Consider the following 19,197-nt stretch of genomic DNA (forward strand, 5'->3'; position numbering starts at 1 on the left):
CAGGAGATGCTGATCTGTCATTACACACTGAGAACCAGGCAGAGCCACTGTGATATCATGGTGGCTCTGCCCGGTTCTCAGTGTGTAATGACAGTCCAGCTTACCCTAGTTAATAGGTAACCAGGAGATGCTGAACTGTCATTACACACTGAGAACCCGGCGGAGCCGCCGTGATATGGCGGCTACTGGCTACTCAGAGTGTATATATATATATATATATGCAGGGCTCGAAAATCCACTCGTCTGCGACGAGCAGACAGTGGAGCCCGACGAGCAGCTTCCCGACACTCGATCGTTTGTATCAGCAGCTGTATCAGCAGCTGTCACTGCCGTTGCCGGTCCCGAGATCCGCTGTGCCCGATGCGGCCGGGACCGGCGACGGCTCTGTGACAGGAGATCAAAGGGAGTTCAGTACACAAACTCCCTTTGATCTCCTCTCAGTCCCCGAATGCAGGAAGTGATGTATATTGCATCACTTCCTGCATTCAGTGTCACTCTCCAGCTAGAGAAGCTGATGAAGCCGATCTCTGCTTCGTCAGCTTTTCTGGAGGTCCCTAGGTGACATTAGGGGTCCTCGAGACCCCTGATGTCTTCTTAGCCCCCCATGTAATACAGCAATAAAGTTGTGTGTGTGTAAAAAAAAAGTATTAAAAAAATGTAATACAAAAATGAACATTTATTTTTTTAAACATTTTTTTTAATCCGTGCCCCCCACATACACACGCATATATGCGTCAGGTGCGCCTACGTGCCGCACATGTTGCATATCGCCGCAAACAGAGTGAGAGCAATAATTTAAGAGCCATTAAGGCCGGGTTCACACCTGGGCATTTTACAGCGCTGATCGGCGCGCTGTAAAACGCCCTGCAAGTGAAGTCCTATTATTTCTTATGGGCAATGTTCTCACTTGGGCATATTTCAGCGTGTCGGAACGTGCTGAAAAACGCCCTATGCCCAAAGAAGTACAGGAGCTTATTTGGGGCGTATTTCCGCGCGTATCCATTAGGATACAGCCGGATAGCCCTCGTAAACGTGCGTTTGACGCGCGTTTTGTGGGCTGCAAATCGCGGTTAAAACATGCACAGCAAAACGCGCGTCATACACGCATATTTTGAACGCCTAGGTGGGAACCCAGCCTAAAGGAGAACTATGAGGTGAGTGCTTTTCACTCACCTCATAGTTCTAGCCGACCTGTGACAATGAGACTGTCACAGGTCGGCTCAGTAGATCGGGAAGTGAGCGAACACATACCGGCGTTCGCTCACTTCTCGATCCTGTCACGGCACAGAGCCGTGACAGGGGAGGGGCTGGATTCCCCCCTCCCCGCTCTGATCCTCCAGCGCTGACTGGCGGAACGGATGGGGGAGGGGGCAGGTACAGCTGGCTCTGCCTCTAGATAGGCAGAGCCAACTGTCACTCACGCAGCTGGGCGGATCCAGACATAATTGTCGGGATCCGCTTCAGCTGAGGCGTCTCAGTATATAATGAGCTGCAGCTCGCGGTATACTGAGCCTAGGATGATGGGAGGATGCTAGTTTGTGTCCTGCCGTTACCCTGGGGAAAAGCCCTAACCCCATAGTTCTCCTTTAATAACTGATAACACTAAACTGATGAACAGTAAAAGCGTTTTAATCGTCGCCTATGGGCGTTTTTTGTTCATGCTGACTGGTGAAATTTTTGACTGACTGGTGAGACACTATCAAATTTTTCAAGCCCTGCATATATGTATATACTTTATAAATGTATGTATAAAAAATAGCTTGGTTGGGCTTTGTCTTTTACTTTAGAAAGATTTTAGACTAATTTGCGGATCCTGTGCATAAGAGAAGTATTACATACTGGTTAATGTATATTAAGGATATTAATGTATATTATGAGCTCTAAAAATTTTTTTGCTGGGAGATGCCACGTGTTAAATCTGCCCATTCTTTTGTCATCATCTCATACTGAGAGTTTCACTAGCTGCTTTTCCTAGATACATTGTCCTGTTTTACTAATATCTAGAACAATATCCTGTGGTTTTAATTTCTAATTTTTATACTTGCTGATCAATTGTATTGCATATTTTAAATCTTATTATTTATTGTCATAAATAATATTTTTGATAAATATTTTGCACTGATTTTATATTTAATATATATGTTTTTGCACAATATTGTTTTTATTTCTTCTTCAAATTAGCTCATACAAAGAACTCAGGTAATCAGTTAATTTATGAGTATTAGTATCCCTACCTGTTTTTATAAAAAAAATACTGGTTTTAAGTTCTTACACCTTCAAAAACTGCGTGCAAGTGTACCTAGAAGATTTAATGCTGTTTTGAAACCAAAGGGTGGTCTTCTATTCATTTACTTTCCATTTTGTTAATTGATAAAAAAATACATTATTAACACTTTTATTTCTTACTTGACAGCATTTTTTTACACACTTAAAACCTTTGCACTGTACTGTATGTGGTCTTCCAATGGGTACGATCTTATGTGCACACCTGATTGTATAAAGGAGTGCTGGCACTTATAAGGGTATACACTAGAGTGCAGGAGACAAAGCAGCAGAAAGCTCAGGGGTGGGGGGGGGGGGGAAAAAACAAAAAATAACAAACACCATTTTACAGGAGTGAGCATTTATTTGAGGGGGGGGAGGGGGTGGGGAAAGAACAGAAAATTTAAGTTTTATGAAATAGTTACAAATTGCAAAATTTCTACTTACATTCTTTGTATGAAGGTGTTTTTGTGTCTATGTAATTATTAAAATTTACAAGGAATTCTGTGTTATTACTAGAAATAGGCAGATCAGTACAGTATTCCCTGTTGAAAGAAAAAAATTAAGATTAATATTTCTAAAAATCACTTCCTGACATTTAATCAGTAATCAATTAAAAACACAGATTTTGCTGAACCCAAAGCAGCATGGCATTCACTAAGGGGAAAACATGACAGACTGTTTTTTGACTATGGCACTAATATTTTGAACCAGGTTGGTGCTGTGGACATAGCTTATATTGATTTCAGCAAAGCATTTGACACAGTTCCACATAATAAGCTCATAAAAAAGTTGTACAAGCTATGACTTAACCCATGGCTGAAACATAATTTTGCATTGCTAGAAGCAAAGCAATGGAAGCAGCAGATCAATGTTTCTACAAGCAAAATAACAAACTTTGGGAAACATATTTCATTCATACAGTACATGTTTGGAGGTACAGTGTTGGGCGGAGCTATATATCAAAAAGATTCAGGGGTGCAAAATGAGAAATGTGTAGCTAGGCAGTGAAAAGTAATCAGAAACCTTTGAGTGCATCATTAGAAAGATCATCAGCAGAAAGAAGTCCTGATTTCACTATATATATATCTTTATTTAAACCACATTTAGAATTATGTCCAGTTCTGGAGAATCTCACTTACAAAAATTAGTGATAAAATAGATAAAGTCTTGAGTAGGATTAAAGGAAGGTTTCAACTCAAAATGCCAATGTAACAATTGAAAATCAATTCTGTTCATTTTCTATGCTAATAGGCAAGGGATGAACAAAGTGGATGGAAGGGAGGTGGGGGAGAGTGTGTGGTGCACAGTGCCCAGTGCCAAGTAGGATATGTGCCAAAACAAAAAAATTATTTGAATTTATTAAAATTCAGTTTGGCTGGGAGTGGTTTCAATAATACTTAAAGGGCAACATAAAAAATGCACAATTCCTTTAAATAGCATGCCTGGGAGATGCTCTGAACCTGCATGCGAAGTGGCACATCTGTGTGATGTATACAACCTGCTGCAGCAAAACTGCATAAATTGCTGGCAAATGATAGCTCCACACTGCTTCCTTTTGTTTGAAAACTAAGGGGTCTATTCACGAAGCTGCCGAGGGATCTGGCCGTAGCTTCGGCCGATCCTTCGGCTAGCTTCGGCCCCAGGACCCCTTCGGTTCAGTAGAACCGAGGGGGTGCTATACGGGCTATTCACAATAGCCCGTACAGCTCCCGAATACTGAGCATGTTCAGCCGACCCGAAGCCACACGAAGCAGGCTGATGTACGGCGTTTTGAGCCGATGTACGGCTGAAATCAGCCACACCAGCCTGAAGTGAATAGCCGAACAGTGTTCGGCTCACTTCACTTCTGATTGGTCATTCACTCGGCTGCCCTCGGCAGCATAGTGAATAGACCCCTAAGTAATTGGGGATTCCCTTTACCACCCTCATCTAACATCATGTATGAGGGTGGTCCACCCTGGTACGGACCCCCCCCCCCACGTTGAGGGTGTGTGGCCTGGTATACACCACCTTCCAGGCTGCAGCTCGGATAAGGGTCTGGTATGAATTTTGGAAGGGACCCCGCATAATTCTTTAATTTTTAACTTGATGTTTTTAGCTGTCATCCAGGGTGGTTATGATTCACTGATTTTAGGATGCTAGCAGCCTGAGAGGAGGCTGTCACATTTAGCAGTGGTTATAATAATGCTGCTAAATGTTTCTCTTTCGTGCAGGAGGTTGGGTTCGCTTGTGGTGCATGAGCGAACTTGTCCATAAATTTGCTGTTTGGGCAAAAAGCAAACATGCAAACTTTGCCACTAACTCAACTCGGCAACAAACCTGAACTTCATACATATTAATTAAAAAGGTAATATGTTTATTTTCACATAGTTCTAGCAGTAGCTTAATTTATCTTGACAATACAGTGAGTGAGTGTTGTAACCCTAGGACAGGGAGTGTGTTACTGGCAGGATCACCAGTTTAAAATATGGGAAAAAGCCTAAAAAGCAAACAAATGCAGCCACTGCATCTAAGGGCTGTGAATGGATACATTTAAATTCTTGTTCTTTGGTTTACATACTATGAGAATTAACATATGTGTGTAGCTCCACTAAAAAAGTCATATAACATAGGTTCACAAGCAATGGTAGTCTGCAGCATTAATTGCAGAAATGTTCTGCATGTTGACAATAATTCTGCAAGTATGTATTAGGTCATATCTTGAACAGATCATATACATGCTTGAAAACCTGAACTAAACTAGATGTTGTATCACAATCATATCAAATTTAAAATGCTAATAAATAATTACTTAAAGTTGTCAAATCTGTATATTGGAAGCTATTAGAAGCTATAGTTTAGAAAGAAAATACAGGAAAGTGAGAAACCTTGGTGCAAGATAAGTTGCGCCAGCTTCGTCAAACTGCTCGGGTTTCAAAGTTTCAGAGTCTGGAAAAAATAAATAGCTTAAGTCAGATAGTAAAGACAACACTCAGTTTTATAAAAATCTGAAACCGCAGGTACCATCAGTGCTACGTTCCCTCTGTTAGATCCATTCATTATGTTAGTCACACTTGAGTAATTAGAACATACATGGAACATATGTTAAAAAGTAATTTAATGAGGAACTCCAGGAAAGAATGAATGTATATCAACCTACCTTAAAGGGGGGCATGGTTTCATTATATACATTCCTTGTTAGCCATAAAGGAAATGTATATTATGCTCAGGGCTAACATGATTTACTTCTTGTTAAGTCAGGTAAATATTGATATGGCAATTTCATATTTACAACTTGCAGTTGCTAGCAGCTGCCAAGATCAAGGCAAGGGCACCAGCTTAATGAAGTTCAAATAACAGTTTTTTTTGTGAAGTAGACCTGAATAGCACCAGAGATCAGAATAAACAGACCACAAAATGATTTAGAAGAGGGAATCCCCCCTCTCTCCTACCATAGAAAGTTAGGCTTAATTATACGGATTCAGGACCCGTTTACACCACATCCAGATCCTCTATAGACCAGATCAGATGTTTCCAGGCCCAAAATGCATCCTAATGTATCCCTATGCCATTTCTGGCCTTACACCAGCCCAGTCCATTCCAGTCCAGACCAAAAAAATACTGCATGCCTCTGGTCTAGAATGCATCAAAAACACATACAAATGCACTGGAATGCACTGGACCGCACCTGAAAGCCCATTTTAAATCCATGAATTATGCCGGTATATTTATGATCAAACGGAGTCCCTAGATTTTCTGGGATACGCTATTAATCATGTCTGTTGTAGCAATGTAGTCTTAAGCTTATAAACAATTGTAAAAGAGAAAAAAGGCAACTGAACCATTCACTGTAGACACATGTAATAAAAGAATTAAAACAGAAAGGAAATATATAAAAGGAAAGTAAAAACTAACAAAATAGGCATAAAGGATGTACTTGCCCTTTATTCTGCTTTTTTTGGCTGTGAAAATCCATCAGATAGAGAAAGCAAGAGAACAGGAAAAACAGGGTAAAGGTAAAAGGGGTCACAAACAATATTTTATTCAAGTTATTGAATAAAGATATTGTGACTAGATAAAAAGGTTAATAGAATTACTGCTGAAGTCTGGAAAAAAAGAGACAAACACTCATCACAATCGGATCATATGCAAGATTTTATTTAAAATCTTCTTGTAGAAAGATCTGTTGTGCAATCTTTTAGTAATTGCCGCATGTGCTATACAAGTAACCCATTATCGCAAATCAATTCTCCTGAAACAGCACTAGTCAAATAGGCTCGTGCTCAGGTGCAGGAGATAAGCAACCTATGGAAAATCAATTAAAAAGCCTATACAGAGAAAAATAATAATTATTAGGAAATGTGTGCAATTCCTTGACAGGGCAAATCTGAATGGTGGTTAAAGTAAACATGAAAAGTACACACGTGGCAAATCATAACTGAGGCAACAAACACAATAGTAGAGAGATGCTTAAATGTTTGTGGATTGTTAGCTCCAGTGTTGAAAGTATGTAATTGGTATTTGAATGTATGTAATCTGTTTTTATCTTTGGCCAGATGCAGATGCCTTTTTTAATACATGTGCTGTATTAATTGTACATATCAAAAGATATTGACAAAGGGAAAACTTTATAAGCAGATGCCATTGTTGAGAAATTAATTCCACATAAAACGGTGGTAGGACAGCAGCCGGTTTTATAAATTATTTTGTGCAGTGATGCAACAGTGATGTTGAGTGTAAATTTATGTGTGATGTCTTAAAGACAAGTTAGAACACTCAGCACAACAGATGACTAGAAATGGTCATACAGTAGGTTGAATTGATCTAAAATTAAGTAACTGTACAGTGAAGATGAGACAGAGGCAGTATATACCATGGACACACTAAAAAAAGTAACCTACAGGTCTGGGAGAGTAAATCACATAACTACTGAGAATGACAAACAATAATAAGAGCCTTGCTAGTGAGTGGCAAGGTTGACTATTATTATGGTTGACATCAATATTTACTTATACATGAAATGTTTAATCCAATGAAGGGAGCAGCCCTGCGTTGCCCAAGATACAGTAACATGTGACAAAGGGGAAATGATAAACAATTGCAGAAACTCCATCATCATGCATGAAAGGTAATGGAGAGTGCAAAGCTTCGAACACAGGACACATATGAGGGGATGGGAGAAGCCATGAGAAGCAGTACAGAGCCAGTACATGATACAAGTGTGAGCCATGCCAAGCATAGTGCACAAACATGGACAGACAATGAAGAGGAGGGAAAAGATACACAGTCACAGTCTGTCTACCCATTCACAGCACTTAACAAAGCACAACATGCAGTGCAAAAAGAGAAATGAGTGAATATTTTAGATGCAGTGTTTGATTCTCCTGTTGACATGCAGTCACACAACTCCACATTCATCCTAAATGTATTATTCTCTAGGGCAGGACATTACAAGGATATCACTTAGGCACCTGTAGGCAAGAGGACAGGACTGGCTGGACAGGAAGTTACACAACTTGACAGTCCCGCCAGAATGTTTTTTTTTCTCAATGCAAAGAAAGTGACATCAGAAACTTCACTTCCTTATCCATAAGGTAGGACTCCACTGCGCATTACTTCTTAAGGAAGTGAGGACAACATGTCAGTGAGTTTTAGAAAGGTAAGAAACAGGGATAGAACAATTTTGCACACATGAACTAATTTGAATCATGACAATGAGTAGCACATACCAAACCAGGAGAAAAAAAGAGGACGTGATGAAAAAATAGAAACTTAAACATTCTTTATAGCAGTTGGAAACACTTAATTTTTTATACATGTACAGATACATTTTGCTGTGAGTGAAATATGCTGCTGTTGCAGAATGATTTCTAACCATACTTTATACTCTATTTACCCTCAACATTTGCAGCCTTCCTTTGGATCCTACCTTCCAAATATCTGATATCAGCTGTACCTGCCCCATTTATTAAATATGAATGTAATGCATAAAATCATTCATTAGTTTCTACAACGGATTTTATGGGTTCTATATTTTCATAGAACAACATTTGCTAAAATCAGTAATGGACGATAATAATGCCTGGTACTATTATCTAAGAAAATGAGGGCTGATTTACTTACAATAAAACCAGTTTGCTGCCAGGGGTTGTTTCTCACATAATTATTTTTTATAAATAATTATATTACATTAATAAGGGAAATGTGATAAACTGTAAATGCTAGATTATTAAATGCACATGTGAACAGCCAGAGAAAGTGTTTGTTACGACTAGTCAACAAACACAAACGCACTTATCAACACTTCTTTGTAGACCTTGACACCTTTTTAATTACTTGTAAGCCATACACATACAGTATACTTGCAAACAGATCTTTTGCATATTAACAATAATGAGTAAACAATGATTCTAATGAATCTGGTTGTTTGGTAGGAATAACTGTTCATATTCTTAAAAGAGAATACAAACTCAGCAACACTCAACCTTTCTCAAAAATACTTTGATTACTTTGATCACATTTATCAATAAGACTGTCTTAAGATAATATATGATGAATGAAATGTAAATATACCCCATAGTCCGTTATAAAATATGTATCTGAAAATCTGAAAGTCTACTACACAACCCAGGAAAATGCATTCTCAGACATCTCTGTATAATGCCACTGTTTAGCAGTGCAACAAACACGTTGGCCTAATTCAAATACATGCATTAAGTTCATGCATTTATATTAAGGTCTTTACTGTATATAAGAAATCAATAGACCTTGGTGTAGTTAGTGGGTTAATTTTAGTTAATAGGCTTTGGTCAGTGAACTATTGAAATTTTCCCCCACCCCAGCTATACTAATACCTTCAGGGCTATTTACAAAAGGGTGAAAACTTTGGAGAAGGCAGAAGAAGTAATACATCTAGGCCAAAATAGCTGATTTGGAAAAATTCTTCAGCTCACTTACCAATTCAGCTATGTTGTCCTAGATTCTTCACTTCCCCTGCCTTCTCCAAACACTTTACCCTTTTGTGAATAGCCCTGCTCATCTTTAATACAGTACACCAGTATTGTAAATGTGATTTGATGGTTGAGAATCCCCACATTAGAATCATTGTGCTTTAAGGATGTTTGCGAAAAACATCAAGAATACTAAACAAAAAAAAACACAAAAAAAATAATTAGTTGCTTACAATAATGTCTAATTTTTGGAGGTAGGTTGCTCTACTACTCACATTTTGCTTGAGTCATTGTGTCTTCCAGTTTAGCTTTAATGTAATAAAAGCTGTAGGATGGCAACACTAAGGCAAGACTATGGAAAAAACACAAAAGTTAGGCAATTTTGATTTAAAGTGAGTCTGTTCTCCATATTTGTAGCAATTATGAATATTAACATATTTAACAGCTTGTTTTACAAGGTTCAATTGCATGATTTCTTTTATAAAAGCTCAAAAAAACAAAACCTTACATGTGTCTTCTTCAAAAAAGTCTAAGCAGCTAAATGTGCCATATACTTTTCTGTCCATTAGTAAATAAAATCAGTGTAAGTGAAAATTATTATTATTATACAGGATGTATATAGCGCCAGCACAGCGCTTTACAATATAAGGATGACATTACAGTCACAATACAATTCAAGACAAGATGGTGAAGAACATCTAAGGAGCAAAGCAAACTCTACAATTTCTTTCCATGTTTACGTAGACACACTAGAGGGTCTATTTATAAACAATCCCCAGGGCCCTTCACCCTTGCATCCACTAGATGGAGCTGGGGAGCACATGTAAAATTATGTATTTCCTATGCTCCTTAGATATATTTAGTGGCCATATTGCACTATTATATCACAATACATTCGACTTGAAAATAAAATACATGAAGAATTTGTTTTTGTCATTACTCACAGAGAGTGAACATTCACAGTTTATAAATAGACCCCTACACTTAGCATTTTTCTTAGTTAAATAGTTACAGTAACTGTACTAAATACAGTATACAATATACAGTGTATCACTAAGGGTTCTATTCACGAAGCAGCCAAAGGACCTAGCCGTAGCTTCGGCCGATCCTTCGGCTAGCTTCAGCCCCAGGACCCCTTCGGTTCAGTAGAACTGAAGGGCTGCTGTAATGGCTATTCACTATAGTCCGTACAGCTCCCGAAGTTGGCCGGCGGCTCAGTCGAGCTAAAGGCATATGCTTCAGTTCGACTGAGCCGAGGTAAAAGCCAAAGCTGGCCGAGCGGCCGACCATTGGCCGGCCGACAGCCTGCTTCTGACAGCTGGGCGGAGCCAGCCGTGATCTTACAACTGGCCCCGACCACTTGCAGAGAGGTCAGCGTCCCTGGTTACCAGCTAACCAGGGACACTGATCTCCAGACAGCCTAACTCTCCAGGGCGCTCCGGGAGCCTCCCGGCCGCCCATGAGAGAAAAACAGAGCCGTGTCCGAATAAAAAAAAAAATCACCATAGGAATGCCTTTCTAGATTCCTATTGGCTATTTCAATTTGCAATAGCCAATAGCAAACTAGCTATTGTACCCGCCCACTGCTGCAGTTCTCCATCAGGTCCCCACTAGTGATTGACAGGAGCAGAGGGCGGGTACAATAGCTAGTTTGCTTTTGGCTATTGCAAATTAAAATAGCCAATAGGAAGCGAGCAGTGCATTCCTATAGTGAAAATGTTTTGTTTTCTTTTTTTTGACGGCAGAACATCCGGCCAATAGAAAACAGTTGGGCGGAGCTAGCTGTCACTATTTATTTTTTCTACTTTTTAAATTATGATTCTGTTCTGCTCGGTCCCACAGAGTAGAACAGCCGAGCCGAATGTCGTTCAGCAGCATTCGGCTATTCACTCACTGCTGTTCGACATTTATAAGAATAGACCGAACAGCAGCGAGTAGCCTGCCGGAGGTTCGGTTTAGCCGATCCAGATGTTGGATCGGCTGAGTCGAACTCCTTCTGCACTTCGGGTCGGCCAAACATGCTGAGCATGTTTGGCCGACACAAAGCCACCCGATGTACATCTGATTTAAGCTGATATACGGCTGAAATCAGCCGTACCAGCCTGAAGTGAATAGCCGAACAGCGTTCGGCTCACTTCGCTTCAGGTAGGTAATTCACTCGGCTGCCTACGGCAGCTTAGTGAATAGACCCCTAAGTCAATGAAAACCTTTGTATTCAGCTTGCAGCACATATTTTATATGTATATTCTCTATATATATTTAGTTTCAAGTAGTTTGGACAGAGTAATGAGCAGCCTTTGGCACTATTTTGTTATGATATATTTTGTTATTATTCTAGCCTTTTCCAAATATTTATGGTCATGTTCAAATCTAGGTGTCCCCTTGGCAAAGCAAGTTTTTCTGAGCAAAATATATTTTTTGTCTAACACTGTGATGTTTACTGTAATTCAGATTATGAAAGTATAACCTGAAAATTGCATCCTTACAGGAATGCAAAATTATTTTTAATCATGGAGTGGTTAAAGATACATAACATTTGAAGTGTAGGAATGTACAGGTAGTGAAAGGATCAGTCATAACTGATTTGCCATGTTTTTGGTAGATGTTTGAAAATTAAAAAGCAATTCCTAGCTCACAATCAGTGAGACAGCAATGTTAATCAAATTACCTTAAACAACGTTCTCTGTGTTGTATACCATTCTCTTACTCTGCTTCCTGTATCACCAGTTATTGGGGATATTTCAGTCTTATTGGTGGCTATAAGGCACTTCTTGGAAATAACTTTTATTTGACAGGCTTTCTGAATGTAAGAGACAGCAAGGAACGTGCAGTGTGTGTCTCTGGGACTTTTTCTCCTGGATTACAGAAAGGGGCACTCAGATCACCAACAGATCACAAACAAAGTGAGTGGGATCAACCTGAGCCATACAGCAATGCCTGGATAAAAAAACTTTCAGTACAACACAAAAGGCAGACTGAGCTCCCTGTATGCATATCAAGCTTTGATTATCACATTTGACCCAAATGTACCTGAACACTGCAGGGCTCTGCCTCCATTTTGCACCTCAGATGGCCAGTTAATTTTTATGTTTGCAATTTCACTCTTTTATATTACCATACCTCAAAACCTTCTGAGATAAGAAAGGGGGGAACCTTCCAGCACAATTTATTAATGCTATGGACACATCCCTGTCCCCTGGTATGCGGATCATTTAGAATTTGTATGCCAAAAAGTATTACTAAAACCCAGAATTGTTTTTTTTTTACCATTACTTTTCTTTTATGCTGGATTTTAGAAAAATTAAACAAGATAATTAAGAGGTAAGATAAATGTTTTAATGCAGAATAACATTTTTGGTAGTTAAATAGAACCTTTTCACAGATATGTGTACTCCAGACCAAAGGAGGGACCACTGAGGAGGAAAGAGGGACAGATGGATTTGGTTGCAAATGAGGGACAGTCCCTCCAAATGAGAGACAGTTGGGAGGTATGTATTAGTGCCTTAAGTTTGTAAAATACAATTTTATAAATTAAAAGTTTGCAATATATTTCTGAAAGCCCAGTATGTGTAGAATTAAGGATGATGCTGTTGCTTTTGCACAGCCCATGACAATTGTGCAAATGTTAATTAAAACAATAATTTTGTTAAAAATACATACTTTTGGTAGCTATAAGAATAAAATTAAATAGTAAATAAATATTTTTATATGTAAAATTGATCCCTTTTGCAAAACAGTTCAAGTAGTGGATATAGCAAATTATAAGCAAGCTACATACGATCAAAACCCTTACTATTTCTTCTATTTGGTGTTTTATTACATCCCTCCCCTCCAAGGCTAGCGTCACACTATGAACTTTTACCATGTGTTACAGCAATGCATGTTAATGCACAACATTTGTGGTGCTATTCGTTTGGCATCCCCAATGCATAAGTACAGTAGGCAGCAATGCATTTGCCCTGCAGCTCACTATAATATACATTGCATGCATAGTGGCTCCCTGCTAAAAAAAGAGAGTATAAACGTGCATGTCCAGCATGTGTTGCTGTGCATTAGTAGCCCATTTTATATAAATGGGCTGCCTTTAAGCAGAACTAAACTCTAAAAAAACAAACATAAAGAAACCCAACAACTATGTGTTTTCCTGCACTGCAAAAAGAAATGCAGTGCAGACCCAGAGTCCTCAATCTCCTTCTGCTCTGCAAGCCAGCTGAGGAATGATACTGAGCCAGGAGGTACTCATGAATAAACACTTCCAGGTTCAGATATACTTAGAAAGTGAACAATAAAGTCATGTTCACAGAACTCTCCAATCTACAATCTCTGACCAAGAAAAAAGTGGGTGATGAGACTGACAAGGAGATAGAAAGAGGAAAGAGGCACTGTTAAGAAAGCAGTGTTTTGCAGTGGGCGAGCAGTCGGGGCCATGGCAACATAAATGTATGCAATTGGCTGTCTGGCAGCTGCTAATCACATCTATTAAAAAGGAGAGTCCCAGGGCACAGAATGATTGTAGGCTAAGTTTAAAATATCTCTCAAGGACTCTGGTGATTTGATCCTTGTGTCTGATGAATAATAAAGAGATCCCATTCTTCCTTATGGGTTTTTACTTTAGTTGTGCATCATCAAGAATGAACCAGAAGAAATGGTTCCACCAGAGAGTGGGCAGGAGCAGATCTAGGGACCATGGCATTGACAACTTAGCACTGTATTCCTCTAAGGCAAATATAAAAAAACTTGTAGGTTACTTAGCATAAAAGACACAATTTATGACAAGAATAACACTTTTCAAAAAGAATTACCTTTTTTTAACTAGCTTTATCTTAATATACATTTATATAATAACCTAATGATGATAGCTTACTACTAGTTAAAAAGATACACAAAATAAAAGCATAATGGTATGATAATCCCAGTTACAAAACATATTTTAATCTGATGTACCATACAAAGAAACCACAAGATCTTATCCACTTTTATTTTCAACAGTGATTTATTCAAATAGTTATCAGCTAAATAGGATATGGAAATAACAAAAACTGTCTGCCATATATAAAACAAAGCAGGGAATTACTTTGCACCAAAACTCTAAATGATACCATTAAGTTATGTCTCAAACTCACATAAGCAATTAACTGGAAGACAAAGGTCTGACCTGTGAAATACAGCTCTGGAAACTTGCAAATTAGAGCCTGATTCAGAAGCTATTGAAAAATGTCAAACTACATCTGTTCTAAGTCAAACATCTTGCTTGTTACTAGGTTTGTTAATTCTCTTCCTTTCAGTGCACAGGTGGAGACATTTAAGTTAACTGAATCAAGGAGCTAAAGCAGCCTTATTACAAAACAGAAATATATTCTTGCATTACCACTATGTTTTAATTGTATGTGAGAGGCAAATGACAGCTGTGGCATCAAATGTGAATATATCTAATGTATCTATTCTATCTATCGTATCTATCTATCGTATCTATCTATCGTATCTATCTATCCATCTATCGTATCTATCTATCCATCTATCGTATCTATCTATCTATCGTATCTATCGTATCTATCTTATCTATCTTATCTATCTATCTTATCTATCTATCTATCTATCTATGTATCGTATCTATCTATCTATCTATCTATCTATCTATCTATCGTATCTATCGTATCTATCTATCGTATCTATCGATCGTATCTATCTATCGTATCTATCTATCGTATCTATCTATCTATCTATCGTATCTATCGTATCGTATCGTATCGTATCGTATCGTATCTATCTATCTATCTATCTATCTATCTATCTATCTATCTATCTATCTATATATTACTGATGTTTCTCAGATATGCCAATTAAAGCATGCACTTCAATTTCTGACTACAGATCTAACAAGAGTTCCAATAAGAATTTTGAGGTTTGCATATTTCTTAAGTATTGCTGTGTTCAGCTTCTTTTTTTTCAAAAATTCTGTTTCTCAACAAATATGCAGCAAATAGCTATTTCAGCTTACTGACAGAGAAGAATTAATAAGAAAGCATTAAATGCAGGAAATGGCTTATCTTTGAAAAAATATAGAATTTAGATTCATTAACTCTAAAGCATGAAGGCTAGATGGGGTCTAATCTGCTAGACCCTAGGGAATTCTGATCCATCTCCATACTATCATGGTGACATCTGCACATAGTAGTGGTCACCAGAAGCCTTTCAAAGCACAATGTGTATGAAAGCTTTAAATGAAAATGATTGCAGTGGTGCACACAGAAACTTATGGTTTTAATCTATCTATCGTATCTATCGTATCTATCTATCGTATCTATCGATCGTATCTATCTATCGTATCTATCTATCGTATCTATCTATCTATCTATCGTATCTATCGTATCGTATCGTATCGTATCGTATCGTATCTATCTATCTATCTATCTATCTATCTATCTATCTATCTATCTATCTATATATTACTGATGTTTCTCAGATATGCCAATTAAAGCATGCACTTCAATTTCTGACTACAGATCTAACAAGAGTTCCAATAAGAATTTTGAGGTTTGCATATTTCTTAAGTATTGCTGTGTTCAGCTTCTTTTTTTTCAAAAATTCTGTTTCTCAACAAATATGCAGCAAATAGCTATTTCAGCTTACTGACAGAGAAGAATTAATAAGAAAGCATTAAATGCAGGAAATGGCTTATCTTTGAAAAAATATAGAATTTAGATTCATTAACTCTAAAGCATGAAGGCTAGATGGGGTCTAATCTGCTAGACCCTAGGGAATTCTGATCCATCTCCATACTATCATGGTGACATCTGCACATAGTAGTGGTCACCAGAAGCCTTTCAAAGCACAATGTGTATGAAAGCTTTAAATGAAAATGATTGCAGTGGTGCACACAGAAACTTATGGTTTTATCACACTAACTCTGCCATCAAAGAAGCTTAAGACAAGATGGGGCCCTAGGCATTGTAACATCTTTGAGTAAGGCTCATACTAAAGAGTAGTAAGTAAGGGGGTTTATAATTTATACTTATACTGCCCTAACTTGGACCAACCTGACCTAAAACATTTCTAATTTAACGGTGATTTTTGCTTCCTGCAAATATTATGTGACAGTCACCTGATTTGCTGGATGAACAGTATTGAAAGGAGCTATTGATTAAGAATGTTAGTAAATGTGTACCAATGACTACTTTTCCTCTCTGTGATAATAAACACTGGCCTGTGTCATTATCCTTCTATCCTTCCCTCTCTACATTGAGCTGAAAGGAACATTCAGCCATGCTGAACAATTATGTTACTGTAGGTAGAAATGACAAAAGTGCCTGAGGGTGGTCAGGTTGTATATGCATGTCCTAATGCCTTCTAAAATCTATGGGCACCCTTGTATATGGTACATAAAGAATAATGACACATACATGCCTCCTATTTTTTGTGAAAAAGTAGTCATTATAAAAATACTGTGTATTTCTAGCCACTTCTAATATCTGTGCCAAATTTAAATGCCACAGTGTGCTAATTCAGGATTAAACTATTCTGATAATAACAAACTAGTATGAGCAAAGTGCTACAAGTTTCAACAGGGTGCCGTTAATAGGGAACAATAAAGAGTAATAGTGGTAATAATCACTTAGAAGGAGATTTCAGGGAGATTACAGTGGTGAGGTTTGGTGGGAGATGTCAGGAAGAAATGCCATTCTCTTGGTTCTCTAGTTCCCTATGTTAACATATTGTTATACTGTATAATCAGGTAAACCCTAAAGCAAAACAATTTTATTTGACTTAAATGAATACTTTTACACCATTGTGAGAATCAGGTGGTAGAACACTGCAAAGAAACACAAGGAAGAAAATGATGTGTGAGTTTCTATTGACCTTGGCAGTATCCAGATATTTTTGAATCTCATAGTAATGCTATTAAAATATTAACAAAGTTCATTCCAGTAAGAAAGAATATATGGAAGTTACCCAACTATGATAAGATATTACCTCCCTTGAGCACACAGGTGCAACTGACTGTTGTATTATAAATACACACAACTGACTGTTGTATTATAACAGTCAGTTGTGGTAATCCTTTAAGGCAATCAAAGAATGGTCCTTTTGGTTGGCCATTTGCATATGGGGAATCTGGAGGAGCACTAGAAGACACATTGCTTGTATGCTTTTGCTTCTTCCTGTCATTGATTGAAGTACATTCATCTGCTATCCTTTCTCTAGCAAGTGGACAGCAGGTTTACAGCTAGAAGTGATGCAGCCAGTACTTAATTCTGCATCACTACTGACTAATTAGGAAAGGGACAGACAAATAAATTTAAATTGGGCAACATCCAAAACCAGGGGCCCATTGGAAGCTGCCTAGTTTGCTTGTGTAAACTGTAAATTGAAAAAGTTTCCTGCTGTGGGAATCAGTTTTTCATTCAGGCATAAATGCACCTGTCCATGTAACTCAGTTCTGACAGTATTCTGGTGATCTGAGAAACTCCTTTGCTTATCTGTTTATAATGCAGAAAACATGTTGCCAAAAACATTAATTACAGTCTTCTTGGTGTGTCTTACTGTGAAAAAAGTGTGGTGTCTCACAGTACAAAGAAGATTCTTGCCAGATTTAAACCTGCCTTGGAAAGTTACATCTGAATGATACGGCAAGCAGAAAGAGAGAGGAAGTTACATCAGAGACCTCAGGATCAGGTCCACCCTCTCCATCTGTGAGGACTTATTTTTGGAATTTGACTAGTGAACTATAGAGAACTTAGCTTAAGGTAATATGGATGTACCCTTTTGACTTAAACACAGTTGTATTGATTGCTATTCACAAATGTTTGTTTGTTACCTAGAACAAAAGAAACTGATTGTGACACAATGGTTGTGATTTTAATGAAATATCAATAAAATGTGTTGTTTTGTCTTAAATGGAACATAACAATTTTTTTCATTTTACTTTGTTGTATACATAGAGTAACACCCATTGATACACATATTACATTTGAGCATTTCACAAAAGGTTTTTTTCAATACACTGTTAGATCATTTGGGCAGCAAAGTATGGTTTTGAGGAAAGGCCATTGATATGGACCTAGGTTGCATACAAACAGAGATTAGAATGTAAAGATATGCAAATACATGAAAATAAACTATGTATTAAAATCAGCATGTTGAACCCAAAAATACAAGGATTTGTATAATTATGTTATATTAATATTCAGAAAGGAGTACCTGTAGTCTGTTCCATTCACTGGACCCCATGTATATGTTCTGTTAGCTTTGTCAATATATCTCTAAAAGACAGCAAAGCAATGTCAAATGATCACATTTTGCATTACATGATCCACAAGTCCCCAGTGATCCTCTATACACTGTGGACTGTAGCCACAAACAAATTCATCTAGATAGAGCTTATTGCTAGGTCAATATCTAGCATCTGCTTTAGTCAAGTCAAGGAAAAGGTTTGTGGCACACTGCAGGTTAGACACCATGCCCCACACACTAATGTGTGAGTTGTGTGTAGTTACTCACATTAGAGGCATTGTCAAAATCCCAATGTCACAACACAGAAGCACAACTGAGATTCACAAGCCACAACCTCAGTGGTACAGACGTGCACAATTCAGTTTCAAGAGAGCTTCCTTCCCATGTATGTTTATTAGACTTCAAAGTCATAAAAAACGGCTTGTGAAGTCTATGTAGTAATATCAAAGTAGTAGTGCATAGAAAAGTCTCTGACTGCAGACACCAGTGGACATTATCAAATACACTGTAGCTGTGGGCGCACATTTATTTGCCATACAGATACTGGTTCCGTCTGTCTGTGGAAACTGGATTGTGGGAATCTCCCAGTATCCTATGCAAACGTTGTAAATATTAGCCCCTATTTTAGGATTAAGTCATGTAGGAACTACGAGCCTCTAAGTGAAGATGTGGAGATCTTTTATTGGTGTGGGTAACTTTCCTGCTCCTAGTTTTACACATCATCCCAGATGGCCACTCCAACTTCTTAGGAACAGCCTGATGCCTGACAGCA

General features: G+C 38.0%; 1 protein-coding gene across 1 annotated transcript in view; it reads right to left on the bottom strand.

Annotated features, from left to right (window-relative positions):
* The window catches only part of CACNA2D1 (calcium voltage-gated channel auxiliary subunit alpha2delta 1), a gene marked incomplete at its 5' end in the record, with an annotated part of 205,838 nt that overhangs the window by 49,998 nt on the left and 136,643 nt on the right, over window positions 1-19,197 (bottom strand). Inside the window, 5 exons of the mRNA XM_018563565.1 lie at window positions 2,710-2,807; window positions 5,133-5,193; window positions 6,186-6,206; window positions 9,470-9,546; window positions 18,393-18,454. Of these exons, the coding sequence (XP_018419067.1) occupies window positions 2,710-2,807; window positions 5,133-5,193; window positions 6,186-6,206; window positions 9,470-9,546; window positions 18,393-18,454 (319 nt within the window). The remainder of the gene's footprint in view (window positions 1-2,709; window positions 2,808-5,132; window positions 5,194-6,185; window positions 6,207-9,469; window positions 9,547-18,392; window positions 18,455-19,197) is intronic.

The sequence above is a fragment of the Nanorana parkeri genome, unplaced genomic scaffold (genome assembly GCF_000935625.1).
Source record: "Nanorana parkeri isolate BGI_ZX_2015 unplaced genomic scaffold, ASM93562v1 scaffold676, whole genome shotgun sequence".
Taxonomy (NCBI): domain Eukaryota; kingdom Metazoa; phylum Chordata; class Amphibia; order Anura; family Dicroglossidae; genus Nanorana; species Nanorana parkeri.